The sequence below is a fragment of the Nomascus leucogenys genome, chromosome 3 (assembly GCF_006542625.1).
Source record: "Nomascus leucogenys isolate Asia chromosome 3, Asia_NLE_v1, whole genome shotgun sequence".
Classification (NCBI taxonomy): Eukaryota; Metazoa; Chordata; class Mammalia; order Primates; family Hylobatidae; genus Nomascus; species Nomascus leucogenys.
Window position 1 is genome coordinate 29,654,139 of NC_044383.1, and position 14,433 is coordinate 29,668,571.

The following is a 14,433-nucleotide window of genomic DNA, read 5'->3' on the forward strand; positions in this document are numbered from 1 at the left end:
GGACCCTGAATAGCCAAAATAATCTTGAAAAAGAACAAAGCTTGAAGACTCACACTTCCTGATTTCAAACTTGCTACGAAGCTACAGTAAACAAAACAGTGCAGTCCTGAAATACAAACCAATGGAATAGAGACCAGAAAAAAAAAACTGGCATATATATGGTCTAATGATTTTTGGCAAGGGTTCCAAGACCAGTCAATGAGAAAAGGGCAGTCTTTTCAAAAAAATGGTACTGGGAAATCTGAATATCCACATGTGAAACAGTGAACTTGGACCCTTACCTAACACCATAAACAAAAATTAACTCAAAATGGACCAACGAAAAACCTAAATGTAAGACCTAAAACTATAAAACTCTCAGAAGACAGCATGAGGCAAAAGCTTTATGATACTGGATTTGACAATGAATTCTGAGATATGACACCAAAGCACAGGCAACAAAAGAAAACATAGAACTGGACTTGATGAAAATTGTAAAATGTTATACATTTTAAAAGACAATATTAGAGTAAAATGGCAACCTATAGAGTGACAGAAAATATTTACAAATCATGTATCTGGTGAGGATTAATATCTAGAATATACAGAGAACTCCTAAAACTCAACAACAACAACAACAACAACAACAACAACAAAAAACCACAACTAGCCCAATTCAAAAATGGGCAAAGGAGCTGAACAGGTATTTCTCCAAGGAAGATATACAAATGGCCAATAAGCACATGAAAAGATGCTCAACGTCACTAATATTAGAGAAATGTAAGTCAAAACTATAGAAAGTACCACTTTACACCCACTAGGATGACTATTATTTTAAAAAAGAATGAAAAGAACAAGTATAGGCAAAGATGTGGAGAAATCAGAACTCTTGTTTTGTGCACAAATCGATGGAAATGTAAAATTGGTACAGCTACAGAAAACAATATGGCAGTTCCCCCCAAAAAATTAAAAATAGATTCCTACAAGATCCAGGAATTCCACTCCTGGGTATATACCCTAAAAAACTGAAAGCAGGGTCTCAAAGAGATACTTGTACACCCATGTTCATAGCTAAATACACAACAGCTAAAACATGGAAGCAATCCAAGTGACATCAATAGAGTGGATAAGCAAAATGTGTATATACATACCATAAATATTATTCAGCCTTAAAAAGGAAGGAAATTTTAACATATGCTGTGACATGGATGAACCTTAAGGTTCATTATGCTAAATGAACTAAGTCATAAAATGGTAAATACTGTATGATTCCATTTAATGAGGTACTTAGAGTAGTCAAAATCATAGTATCAAAAAGTAGAACAGTTGCCTAGGGCTGGAGGAAGGAAGAAATAAGAAGCTAGTGTTTAACAGGGTAGAGTTTCATTTTAAAAGATGGTAAGAGGCATGAGAATGGACAGTGGTGATGGTTGCACATTACGAATGCATTTAATACCACTGAACTAGACATTTAAAAATCATGAAGATGGTGAATCTTCATAGGATATAAAAAATAGTCAAGACAGTAAATTTTATGTGTATTTTACAATTAAAAAATTGAAAAATAAATGTGCACAAATTTTGTAATTTCAAAATAGCATTAATAAATAATCATTTGTTTTGCTCTAACAATTCTCCTAAAAATTTAACCTAAAAGAATGTCATGGAAATATACTATGTGCATATAGACATCCATTATATGATGGAAGCATTGCAAAGCAGTAAGAAAATGACAGTCTTTAAAGTACATGGTGCTGGGACAACTGGGTATCTACAAAGAAAAAATAAAATTCAGCCCTTACCTCACTCTGTAAGCAAAAATCAACACCAGTTTAATTACAGACCTAATGTAGAAGGCAATACCATAAAACTTTACAAAGATAACACAGCGGGATATCTTCACCATCTTGGGTAGGGAAGAATTTCTTAAGACAAAAACATTAGCCATGTAGGGAAAAGTTAATAAATTGGACTATATTAAAACTTAAAATGTCTACGCAAAAAAGAAAATCCTAAAGAGAGTGAAAAGATAAACCACAAAGCAGAAGAAAATATGTACATTATATATAACTGACAAAGGATAAGTATCCAAAATATATAATGACCCCCATAAATCATTAAGAAAAAGAAAGAGAGCCCAAAAGACTAACAATCACTTTAGAGAACAAGAAATCCAAATGGCCAATAAACATATGAAAACGAGCTCAACGTCATTAGTAATCAGGGACGATATTACTTCACATTCATCAGGGCACAGACAAAAAAATGGGGGCCAGAAGAAAGATTCTATCAAGGTTAATTTAAAGATCCAAAATCAGATATGGTATGCTAGTTTCTTGGCCATTCTTTATAAAACTTTGGCAGGATACTCTGAAATAAATTATATAATATTACTTTATCTTTAAATGTTAATAAGCCATAACACAGACCTTTAAAATTTTAAAGAGACTTTATAAAGCTCATGCCATACAACATACCAACTGGAAATAAAACATGCTTTACAAGCAAAAATAAAATATCTTGGCTGGATACAGTGGCTCACGCCTATAATCCCAGCACTTTGGGAGGCCAAGGTGGGTGGATAGCTTAAGCCCAGGAGTTGGGGACCAGCCTGGCCAACAAGGCGAAACCCCATCTCTACTAAAAAATACAAAAATTAGCCGGGTGTGGTGGCAGGCGCCTGTAATCCCAGCTACTCCAGAGGCTGAGGCATGAGAATCACTTGAACCTGGGAAGCAGAGGTTGCAGTGAGCCAAGATCGCGGCACTGCATTCCTGCCTGGGCAACAGAGTGAGACCCTGTCTCCAAAAAAATTAAAATTAAAATTAAAAAATAAAGTATCTTGACTTCCAGTACATTTCTTCAAAACTGAGATGCTAAAATGACAACATACAAAGAGAAATGAAATTTATTAACGTTGCTCACACCTTCCAAGAAAAGAGGAAGGGATGGAAGGAGGGATGATTCAAATACCTTCCCTTTCTAAAGAAAGCACTCAAATTAACTAATATTTCAGCATTAATTTATAGGAAGAAGTGTGAGCTGATAAGCTGGTAAACTAGAAAAGTTGATCATCTTATAAATTAAAAGAACAATAAAATATTGTTTTTATACTCCATATGTACATTCAGTAGTTATATCCTTACAGATAAAAAACAGGTTAGTAAGAAACACAGGGATATAAAATAAATGCCCTGGTCTTGACATTTTTCTTCCCATTATCTTGAGATGAGATTATCACTTAAAAACTACTTCTGAAAATGATTCCTCTTTAAGAAAAAAATATATATATTCACTGAATCGATTAGTTCTTTTCGTTAAAATTTTTTCTGAAATTTCAAAACCATCTCAGTTCTCATTTTGGTACATAAAAGTGACAGATTTTTATAATAAAAAGGCAACATTTCATACAGTAACAGCAATAGCATCTTATATTCAAGCAGAAGTATACCTTGACATAGAGACACTACTGTGGCAAAATAAGAATTAACTGCTTCTGTTACAGAGTTGTGTTAAAGATCTGTGTGAATTTAAATACAGATTTACAAATAAGAAACATGGGAATAAAGTAATATGCCACTTTATCTAGAAGTCTATGTCAGCACATAAACAATAACTTTCTGGTTGAAAACAGAAAACTAAGAAGGAAAGTTTAAAACTTTAAAATTGTGCCAGAAAATATACTATAAAATAATTCACTAAATTACTAACATTTCCAATGTCAAGTTATTTAAAATTGTTCAGGAAGGATTAATCAACATAATTAGACAAGTGAAAAAAACAAAGGTACAAGTAAGAGAAAATCCTTAAGAAAAGAAAATGAAAAAGAGAAACAGATAATGAATGGATAAATGGATGAATGGATGGATAGACGTGTGTAATAAAGTCAGCATAGCAAAATATGAACAGCTGTAGAATCTAGGTAGTTGATACGTGTATGTTCTCTATACAACTTTTTTTACATATCAACATTTTTATAGGATTGAAAAACTTCAATGTTGAGGGGAAAATAATAAGAGCACTCAATAAGGTTAAGATATTATAGAATAGTAATTAATAGCTTTCTTATATCCAAACAATAATTGCAAAACATAATGGAAGAACTATCCCATTCAAAATAGTAGCTGAAAAGATAAAATATCAAGGCAAAAATTTAACAACGAAATGCAGAACTTATATGAAAAAATATTAAAATTTTAAGAGATAATAGTTGTTTGCTGTTTTTGTTTGAGACGAGGTCTTGCTCTGTCACCAAGGCTGGAGTGCAGTGGCACAATCACAGCTCACTGCAGCCTCCACCAAGTTCAAGGGATCCTCCCACTTCAGCCTCCCCAGCAGCTGTGACCACAGGCGAGTGCCATCATGCCCAGCTAACCTTTTTTACTACTTTCCATAGACATGGGGTCTCGCTATGTTGCCCAGGCTGTTCTTGAATTCCTGGGCTCAAGCAATCCTCCTGCCTCAAACTGGGATTATAGGCATGAGTCACTGCACCTGGCCAGATAACAGTTTTTACTGAGGTCTTGGGGCAAGCAAAATAGAGTTTGTTCATTCTGTTTATTTTCAACCTTTGTTTTCTAATAAATTTATTTTCTAATTTTAAAATACCTCCATGGATCAGGAAAAAGAATTAAATAAATGAAAAGCAATCTACATTGTGGAAAAAGGACCTCATATCCTACAAATCATTAAGGAAAAAATAAATAACCAAAAATTTTAATAGACAAATGAATAACACAGATGAATCCTGAAAAATTACACTCAACCAGTGGTGCTGATTTTGCCATCCAGGAGACATTTGGCAATGTCTGGAAGTATTTTAGGTTGTCACAAAGGGGTAGGGTCAGGGATGCATCCTACAGTGCATAGGACAGCCCTCCACAAAAAAGAATTATCCTGTCCAAAACGGCTGTAGTGCCAACACTGAGAAACCCTGTGCTAAGTGCAAAAAGCCATACATATTAAGAATACATATTGTATGTTTCCATTTACTAAAAAATTCTAGAAAAGGCAAAATTACAGAGCCATTCCGAAAGCAAGTGAGGGCTATCTTGAGCTTGGTGTGGGAATAGAGACTGACTGCAAAATAGGCACATGAGAACTTTCTGGGGGTGACAGAAAGGTTCCAAAGCTGGATTGTAGTAATGGTTGCAAAACTATACAGATTTACTAAAACTCACAAAATTATATGGGTGAATTTTGTGGTATATAAATTATACCTCAAAATAGAGCTTTTTTTTTTTATTTGGGCAAATAACCAGGAATTCCACCAAAAAAAGATACCCAAATATTGAATAAGCACATAAAAAGGCAATCAACTTCATTAGTCATCAGGAAAATGTAAATAAAACCACTTACACTCAACAGAATGGCTAACAAAAAACATTAAAGATAGTATTAATAACAATACCAAGTGTAAGTGAAGACACAGAGCAACTGGGAAAACTCCCATACCCTACTAATGGGAGTGTAAATTGGTACAGCCGTTTTGGAAGATATGTATAACCTATGACCTAGAAAATTCCTTCCCAGTATATATCCAACAGAAATAATGGCACATGTGCACCAAAATGCACAAGAATATTCATGAATCGTACTTTTTGTTTAATTAAAAAAATTTAAGGCTGGACATGGTGGCTCACACCTGTAATCTTAGCAGTTTGGGAGGCCGAGGTGGGCAGATCACTTGAGCCTAAGAATTTGAGACCAGCCTGGGCAACATGGCAAAATCCCGTCTCTACAAAAAGTACAAAAATTAGCTGGGCATGGTAGCGGGTGCCTACAGTCCCAGCTACTTGGGAGGCTGGGGTGGGAAGATCACCTGAGCCGGGGGAGTTGATCACGCCACTGCACTCCAGCCTGGATGACAGAGGTGAGACTCTGTCTCAAGAAAAAATAATAACAATAAAACAAATAAAGATGGGTCTCCCTATGTTGCCCAGGCTGGTCTTGAACTCCTGGGCTCAACTGACCCTCCCACCTTGGCATTCCAAAGTGCTGGGATTACAGGCGTGAGCCCCTGCACTGGGCCATGAATCATATTTTTAATATACAAAAAGTGAAAACAATCCAAATACTACAGAATGGATAAACTATAATATTTCATAAAATACCATAAAGCAAAGAAAAAGATCAAATTACTACTACATGCAACGACATGGATGAAACTCACTCATATGTTTGGCAAAAGAAGCCCAACACAAAGGAATATATTAAATGATTACAGGATTAAAAGAATCAGGTAAATGATTATATTTATATGAAGCCCAAAAACATACCAATAAGATTGCAGTAGTCTGAGTAAGAGATGACAGCAGCTTTGACTAGTGAAATGACAGTGAAGAAAGAAAGAAGTATTTTTGAGAAATATTTAGTAGGTAGAATTAACAGGCCTTGGTGTTTAATTAGGTTTGGTGGGGAAGGCAGCAACAGGTGTTAAAAATGACCTCTAGGTCTCTGGCCTATGCAACTGGTAGACGGAAGCGGTAATTACTAAGTGGGAATACAGAAGGAGCAAATTTGTGGCTGATATCATGAGCTGAATTAGTTCATGTTTTGGACTTGCAGTTTAAGGTATCTGTGAGACATCCAAGCAGAAATCTCTAATAGACGGTTGGATGTGTGGATCTGGAGTTCAAAAGGGAGGTCTTAGGGTAGAGATAGAAATTGCATTTAGATGGTAATTGAAGCCATGGGAGAAGACTGGTTCTCTTAAGAAAAGGAGAAGACGGCCTATATCCAAGCCCTGTGGAATTCCTACACCTTAAAGTCAGAAAGAGGAACAGCCAGCAAAGGAGTGTGATGAATAGACACAGAGGTGGAAGGAAAATCAAGAGTCTGGTGACTTAAAAGCCAAAAGATGGGCCGGGCGCAGTGGCTCACGCCTGTAATCCCGGCACTTTGGGAGGCCGAGGCGGGTGGATCACGAGGTCAAGATATCAAGACCACCCTGGCCAACATGGTGAAACCCAGTCTCTACTAAAAAGAAAAAAAAAAATACAAAAAATTAGCCAGGCGTGGTAGCGGGCACCTGTAGTCTCATCTACTCGGGAGGCTGAAGCAGGAGAATGGCGTGAACCTGGGAGGCAGAGCTTACAGTGAGCCGAGATTGCGCCACTCTACTCCAGCCTGGGCGACAGAGCAAGACTCCATCTCAAAAAAAAAAAAAAAAAAAAAAAAAAAAAGCCAAAAGATGAACTTTTTAAAGGAAAGAATGGCCAAGTATCTCAAATGGTAATGATAGGTCAAGTAAGATGGTAAGTGTCCCCTGAACTTAGGGACATGAAGAATCTTAAGACCATGACAAGAGTCATTATTGGGGGAAGTGGTGGGTGGAGGCTGTCAAATAAATAATATAAGAAAATGTCACAGAACTGAAGGACATGAGCCTTTGGATTGAAAGGACTAACCAAGAGCCCAGCAAAACCAAAGAAGAAGAAAAGACCTATATCAAAGTACATCACCACGAACAGAGGATAAAAGAAAAATCCTAAAGGCTATTAAGAGAAAAAGATGGAAAAGGATCCAGGAAGCCAAATGGCATCAGACACTCAACAGCAACTCTTGAAGCCAAAAGATAATGAATGGAAGAAAGTCTTCAAAACTAACAAATTCTAAATCTTAAAAATTCTTTAAAAACTTACTTTTGAACTAGAATTATATATATTAAGTTGTGACCTTATAATAAAGACATATTTAGACAGGCAAGTTATTAAAAAATATGTTTTCCATGGATCCTCTCAGAAGGCCACTAAAGGTTGTACACAACAAAAACAAGGAGGAAATTCTAACAGGAAAAACAAAGTATTTAAAACATCCTCGAAGTAGTTTGTGTTCCCAAGACTTCTAGGGAAAAAAACTGTAACTCATTATCAAGATAGTAAAAAAGACCTAAACAGAGATAAAACATGCACAGGTGGGAAAACTCAATATCAAAGAGAGGTTAATTTTTCCAAAACTGATTTATAAATTCAACGAAATCTCTCCAAAAAAACACAGATTTTTTGTGGCACTCAACCAGGCTAACTCGAAAATGTACATAGAAGCCCTAAGGGCCAAGAATACTACTAAACTATGTTGAAGAAGCAGTGGAAATTTATTTTAATGCTTTCCTAATTAAGACAGTGGGATACTGGTATAGGAACAAATAGATCAATGAAGAGAACAGAGAATGCAGAAACAGACACATGCTACGTAACAGGGCACTGCAGAGCAGTGGGGAAATATTTTTCTTCCCAGCAAATAGTTCTGAGACAATTGTGTATCCATATGGGGAAAAAAATGAAACTGGACCCCTACCTCATACCGTTTACAAAAATCTATTCTAGGTAGATTGTAGATCTAATTGTTGAAGAAAAGCAAAATCATAAAGCTTTTAGAAGATAATATAGAAGATTATCTTCATGATCACGTTAGGAAAAAATGTCTTAAACATAACACAAAAAGCATCAACTGTAAAGGAAAAAACTGACAAATTGGACCATGTTAAAGAATTCATAAAAAGACACTACAGTGAGAATGAAAAGATAGGTCTCAGAATGAGAATATATTTGCAATAACTATCACCAGCAAATGGTTAAAATTCAGAACACATATATTGTACACACACACACACACAATCAACATATAAACAAAAACACTTCAATAGAAAAATGAATAAGAGACCTGAACACAAAAGAAGAAATTCAAATTACCAAAAACATATTAAAAGAATTACATTTAGTAATCTGTGAAAGGTGAATTAAATGCACAATGAGAAATGTAACACATTATCAGGCTGTGAAAACTTTAAAATTCTGACAATACTAAATGTTAGCAAAGATGCAGGGCAAGGAAATTATTATTATTATTTTTATTTTTATTTTATTTTATGTTTTTTTTTGAGACGGAGTCTTGCTCTTTTGCCCAGGCTGGAGTGCAGTGATGTTATCTCGGCTCACTGCAAGCTCCTCCTCCCGGGTTCACACCATTCTCCTGCCTCAGCCTCCCGAGTAGCTGGGACTACAGGCGCCCGCCACCACGCCCGGCTAATTTTTTGTATTTTTAGTAGAGACGGGGTTTCACCGTGTTAGCCAGGATGGTCTCGATCTCCTGATCTTGTGATCCGCCCGCCTCGGCCTCTCAAAGTGCTGGGAATACAGGCATGAGCCACCGCGCCTGGCAGGGCAAGGAAATTCTTAAACTGCTGGTGGGAATGTAAACTCGTATAATTAGTTTGGCATCATCTGGTAAAATTAAAGATACACTACCCTATAACCTAGCAATTCCATTCCTGGATTAACTCTTAGTGAAACTCATGCATATGTGCAACTACCATTTTGTGTAAGAGCCAAAAACTGGAAGCAACCAATATATCCATTAACAGTACAATAGTAAATAACTGGTGATATCATCATATAATAGAATACAATGCTACAACGAAAAAGAACTACAGCTCCATGTGATAAAGATGAACCTCACAAACATAATACTGACTTTGAAAGAGGCAAGACACAAAAGAATATGCTCAATATGACTCCATTCATATAAAGTTCAAGTGCATACAAAACTAAATTTATAACATTTACGGATATAATCCTAGATAGTAAATGATTAAGAAAAGCAAATAAATGAATAACTTAAAGATAGGATAGTGGTTTCCTTTAGGGAGAGAGAAGGTACTAGATACAGAAAGGAGGCAAGAGGGATTCTCGGATGTTGGCAGAATTCCTTGACACTGACGGTTGTTAATAATAATTCACTTTATTATCTGCTAAATGTATACATTTCCGTACTTTTTAATACAAAGATTATATATTTTACTATTTTTTAAAAGGCACACAGCCATCAGTTGTCATATAAAAATTACTTTCATCCAGCACACAGCCAAGAGTTTAGTTTCAACTGGTTTAATAGATAAAATAGCTTTCTAGAAATGCAATCCCATTCATAATCTTATGTCATTCTTTTTTTCTGTTAAAAACAAGAGAAATCCAGCCGGCGGAGGGGAGAGGGGCAGTGGCTCACGCCTGTAATCCCAACACTTTGGGAGGCCAAGGCAGGTGGATCACCTGAGGTCAGGAAAGACCACCCTGGCAAGCATGGTGAAACCCCATCTCTACTAAAAATACAAAAAATTAGCCGGGCACGGTGGTGCGCGCCTGTAGTCCCAACTACTCCGGAGGCTGAGGCAGGAGAATTGCTTGAATCTGGGAGGCAGAGGTTGCAGCGAGCCGAGATTGCGACACGGCACTGCAGCCTGGGCGACAGAGAGGGACTCCATCTCAAAAACAAAAACAAAAACAAAACAACAACAACAAAAAAAGAGAAATCCAAAGATAAAATATTGTGAAGGATATTACATATCTTCATTTATATATCAAATAATACTATTTTTAAAAGAGAAAATAAATTTAAAGTAGTGAAGCTTTTTCAAGCAAGGAAGTAACTGTTAAATGTGTACAGTGCTGGACTGAGTGGAAGGAATACAACAAGTATACGATGGAAGAATGAAACTAAATACACAACATGATTACCTATAGGTTACACATCCCAAATCTGAAAATCTAATCTGAAATGCTCCAAAATCTGAAACTTTCTGAGTGCTAACATGACATGATGTTCAAAGGAAATGCTCACTAGAGCACTTTCAATTTCGGCTGTTCAATAACTAAGTATAATGCAAATATTCCAAAATCCAAAAAATTCCAAAATCCGAAACACTTCTGGTCCCAAGCATTTGGGAAATGGGATACTCAACCTCATCTGTATTTACAATATAATCTTTGTAACAGTTACTAATTTCTGTAAGCAAATGATAGTTAGAATCAAGTTTATAAACAGTTTTCTACTACATACTACTATGTACAATGTTAAGGTTCCATAGCTTTTTCCCCCAAATATAAGGAAGTTTATAAATCCTCAATTTCTACGGAATCTTGAAAAACAAAAACTTTTAGAAAAAAGAGGCCATAAGAAGTCAGATAAGTTTTAATTTCAAATTTTTTTAAAAAAACCCATACCCTATTCCTTAGAAGCAGAGAGTAGTGAAATGAAAAAAGAAAAAATAGTGCCAGCCCATGCTCTTCAAATATCATACTAAAATACAGTCATCAAGATCACAGAAATTCTCGACACAATTTTATAGTGCTCAAATAACTACATGAAATAAGATTCCTGTTTTTCAGAAATTTTTCAATTAATGTCTCAGTATAGGAAGATTGATCACATTTTGCAGAAAGTGTCATGAAAGAATAACACAGGGCTTTAGTATCTCCACACAGTCTGCCCATGCCATCAGAAACCAACAAAATGGTTTATTATCTTCTTGGCTCCTTTTCCTATCTCATCCCATATTTTCCATCTATGAGTTCTAAATGTATTAACGGTAATTTCTACCATTTACTGAGCTCTTTCCATGTGCCTTATATTTATTATCTTCTTCAATCCTCACACTGAGGATGTCTTATGGATGAGCAAAGTTAGGCATAGGACAAATAAGAAACTTGCTCAAGGTCATATGCTGCTATTGAGTGAGAGAGCTAAGTTATATTCCAACTCCAGAGCCAGTGCTCTTACTACTAAGCTGTTTATATTCGATAAAACATATTTACACCATGAAAACTGCCCATAATCACCTACCACCTTCTAACTACAAGATTCTAGGTGCCTTGAGGATTTATTTTTGCCTTTCCAGGCTAATTACATACTCACAAAACTTTAATGGGTGAAAGAATCTAAACTCCTAAGAAAGTTAATATTATGGCTAAGAAAACGGAGGTCCAGAGAAGTTAAGTGTTTTGTCCAGGATTACAACGCTGGTTTGTGACAGCGTTGTCACAAACACAACTCTTGATTCCCAGGAGTGATCTTCCCACTACACTGAAGCCTTGCATCTTATGTAGCTCTTGCTGAAGCCCATACTCTACCCTCCACACAAATAACAAAGCTTATTTTGCCAACTTCCACAGCATATGATAGCTTCCACGACAGCATTCATATGTAGGTAAAACACATTCTTTCATTTCAACAAATAAACAGACACATCACTGTATGCTAAGGCAGTGAATGAACCCAAATATGTATCATAATTTTGGCCCTTAATTTTATTATAGAAACATAAACATATTAACTGTAATAAGTGACAAGTGCTATAAAAGCCATGTGAACAACGTGTTCTGAAAGCACACAGAGAGGAGTAGATATTTTAGCCTGGATAAAGAATGAGGACTGGGGTTTTGACAAGATGCATTTGAGGCAGGGCAAAGGCAGAAGTGTAATGGTACTTAGAAAGTAGTACGCAGCCGGGGACGGTGGCTCACGCCTGTAATCCTAGCACTTTGGGAGGCCGAGGCGGGAGGATGACCTGAGGTCGGGAGTTCAAGACCAGCCTGACCAACATGGAGAAACCCTGTCTCTACTAAAAATACAAAATTAGCCGGGCATGGTGGCGTATGTCTGTAAACCCAGCTACTCGGGAGGCTGAGGCAGGAGAATCGCTTGAACCCGGGACGGGGAGACTGCAGTGAGCCGAGATCGCGCTATTGCACTCCAGCCTGGGCAAAAAGGGCAAAACTCCGTCTCAAAAAAAAAAAAAGTAGTAGGCAAAATGCTCTCATTTCTACCAGTGACTGTTAAAATAAAAAACAATACTAAATATGGACTCAGAAGACCTGAGTTCAAGTCTAGGCTGAGACTCACGTGACTGTGAACAATTTCAATATCTTTATCTGTGAAATGTGGACACTAATACTGACCTGCCTACCTCACAAGATTTTTGTGGGGTCCAAACTATTTGAAAGTACTTAAAAACTTCAAAGTCCTGTATAAACGTAAGTTATTTTCTTACGTTTTCTAAGCAACCCTGTGGGTCCTTCCCCTAAACGCTGTCTCATAAAAAATTCGCCCTACAGGATGAAAATACTCCAATGACATCATTCATATGCTCCTTAGGAGATAGTAAATAGTTAACATTAATGCCTTCAGGTTGAAACGCCAAGCCTCTTTCTATTGAAATAAATACATGCGTGTGTGTTTTTAATTTCTTAAGCGCTGATACTTGTAGTCAATGCTTACCATAAATATATTTAAAACTAGTACCACATGAAGGTCTTCTTTTGGAAATTTTGTCAGAAATTCCATTCCATTTTATAGTATGCTGTCAAGCAACCAACTCAAGAAGAGACTGCAAGTAGCAATCACTTTGATCCCAACTAGTTCTGTATTAGCTGTAGATACAACCAAATATATACCCTGGACCCTAAAAAGGGAACTGTTGGAGTACAAGCATGCATGCGAATGCAGTCAGTAGACAAATCCACTGCAAAGTGCAATGAGTTTCTCATTCTAAAATACTTGAAGGGCACAACCAGACCCCTCCTATAAATTAAAGAACACTCTCATTTCCTTTGAAGTTTGAAAGAGTAGACTTTATAACCCTGTCTCCCTTTCCAATCGCTCTTTAAACTCCATCCAGGCCCCATTTTGTTCCACTGTAAACCCGACTTCTTAGCTACTCCTTGGACGATCAGCCAAGTTGCATCGAACCGTAACAGTCAAAAGAAGGAGCAAGAGACAGGAAAGGGACGAGGGGAGCAGAAGTCCTCCCGCCACTCCAGGCCAGTGGCTGTTTCATCTTCGCAGTACAACTTCCCGTTTTCCCCCTCTTACCTTGTACACTTTCCCAAAGGCTCCGTCGCCCAGTTCTCCTATAATCTCCCAAAAGTCTTCGGGGTTCAGGTCCCTCTTCACGTGTTCGTACTGCTTCTTCTTCTTCTCGCTCCCCAACTTGAAGATCTTACGGAAATTGAAGAAGGACATTTTTCCTCCCAACACAGAGTTCCTTGCACTTAAGGACTAAAAACAATAAAAGGCAAAGTTTCTCTTCCCTGCTCTCCCGCGCGAGCCCGGCTGGCGGCGGCGGGCGCGGCGTCCCTCGGCCCCCGCAGCTCCGGCCCGGCGGTCCCGGGAGAAGGCGGGGCGGCGACCCGGGCTCCGGCCCGCGGTGGGGGTGCTGCGCGAGCGGCCCCTTTGCCAAGCCCGGCCCGCGAGCCGCGCGGTGGGCGCCTCGCCTCCGGCCCACCCTCCGGGAGCGGCACCTGCCCGCAAGCTCGCTCCCACCCGGCCTGGTCCGACAGGTCCGAGCGGTCAGGACGCCCGCGGCGGCGGCTTAGGCCCGTGTCACGGCGAGTCTCCAGGGGCGGCGGCCACTCCGGGAGAGAGAAGCGGCCGGCGGCCTCGGAGGCGGGCAGTCGAGAAGCCGAGCCCTCCCGCCTCAGGCCGCGAGCTTAGGGTCTCCTCCGCCGCCGTCCGCTCCCGCGGCGCAAGGCCCGCGCGTCCCCTCGGGTCTGGGGCGCCGCCGCCGCCTCCGCCGCCTGGCTCCCTCCCCAGCCCACACACCCTCGGCCTGGAGCGCGCGCCGACGCCGACTCCGTAGCGCGCCCGCGCGCTTTCCCGGCTGCGCGCCCGCCCGGTCAC

General features: G+C 38.6%; 1 protein-coding gene across 2 annotated transcripts in view; it reads right to left on the reverse strand.

The window, feature by feature from the left end:
- SLK (STE20 like kinase) overlaps positions 1-14,376 on the reverse strand; it is a 65,327-nt gene extending 50,951 nt beyond the window's left edge. For both annotated transcript variants that reach the window (XM_030807409.1, XM_012505754.2), the window contains exon 1: positions 13,627-14,376. In XM_030807409.1, the coding sequence (XP_030663269.1) occupies positions 13,627-13,776 (150 nt within the window). In that variant the 5' untranslated portion in view covers positions 13,777-14,376. The remainder of the gene's footprint in view (positions 1-13,626) is intronic.
- Positions 14,377-14,433: the final 57 nt, after the last annotated feature.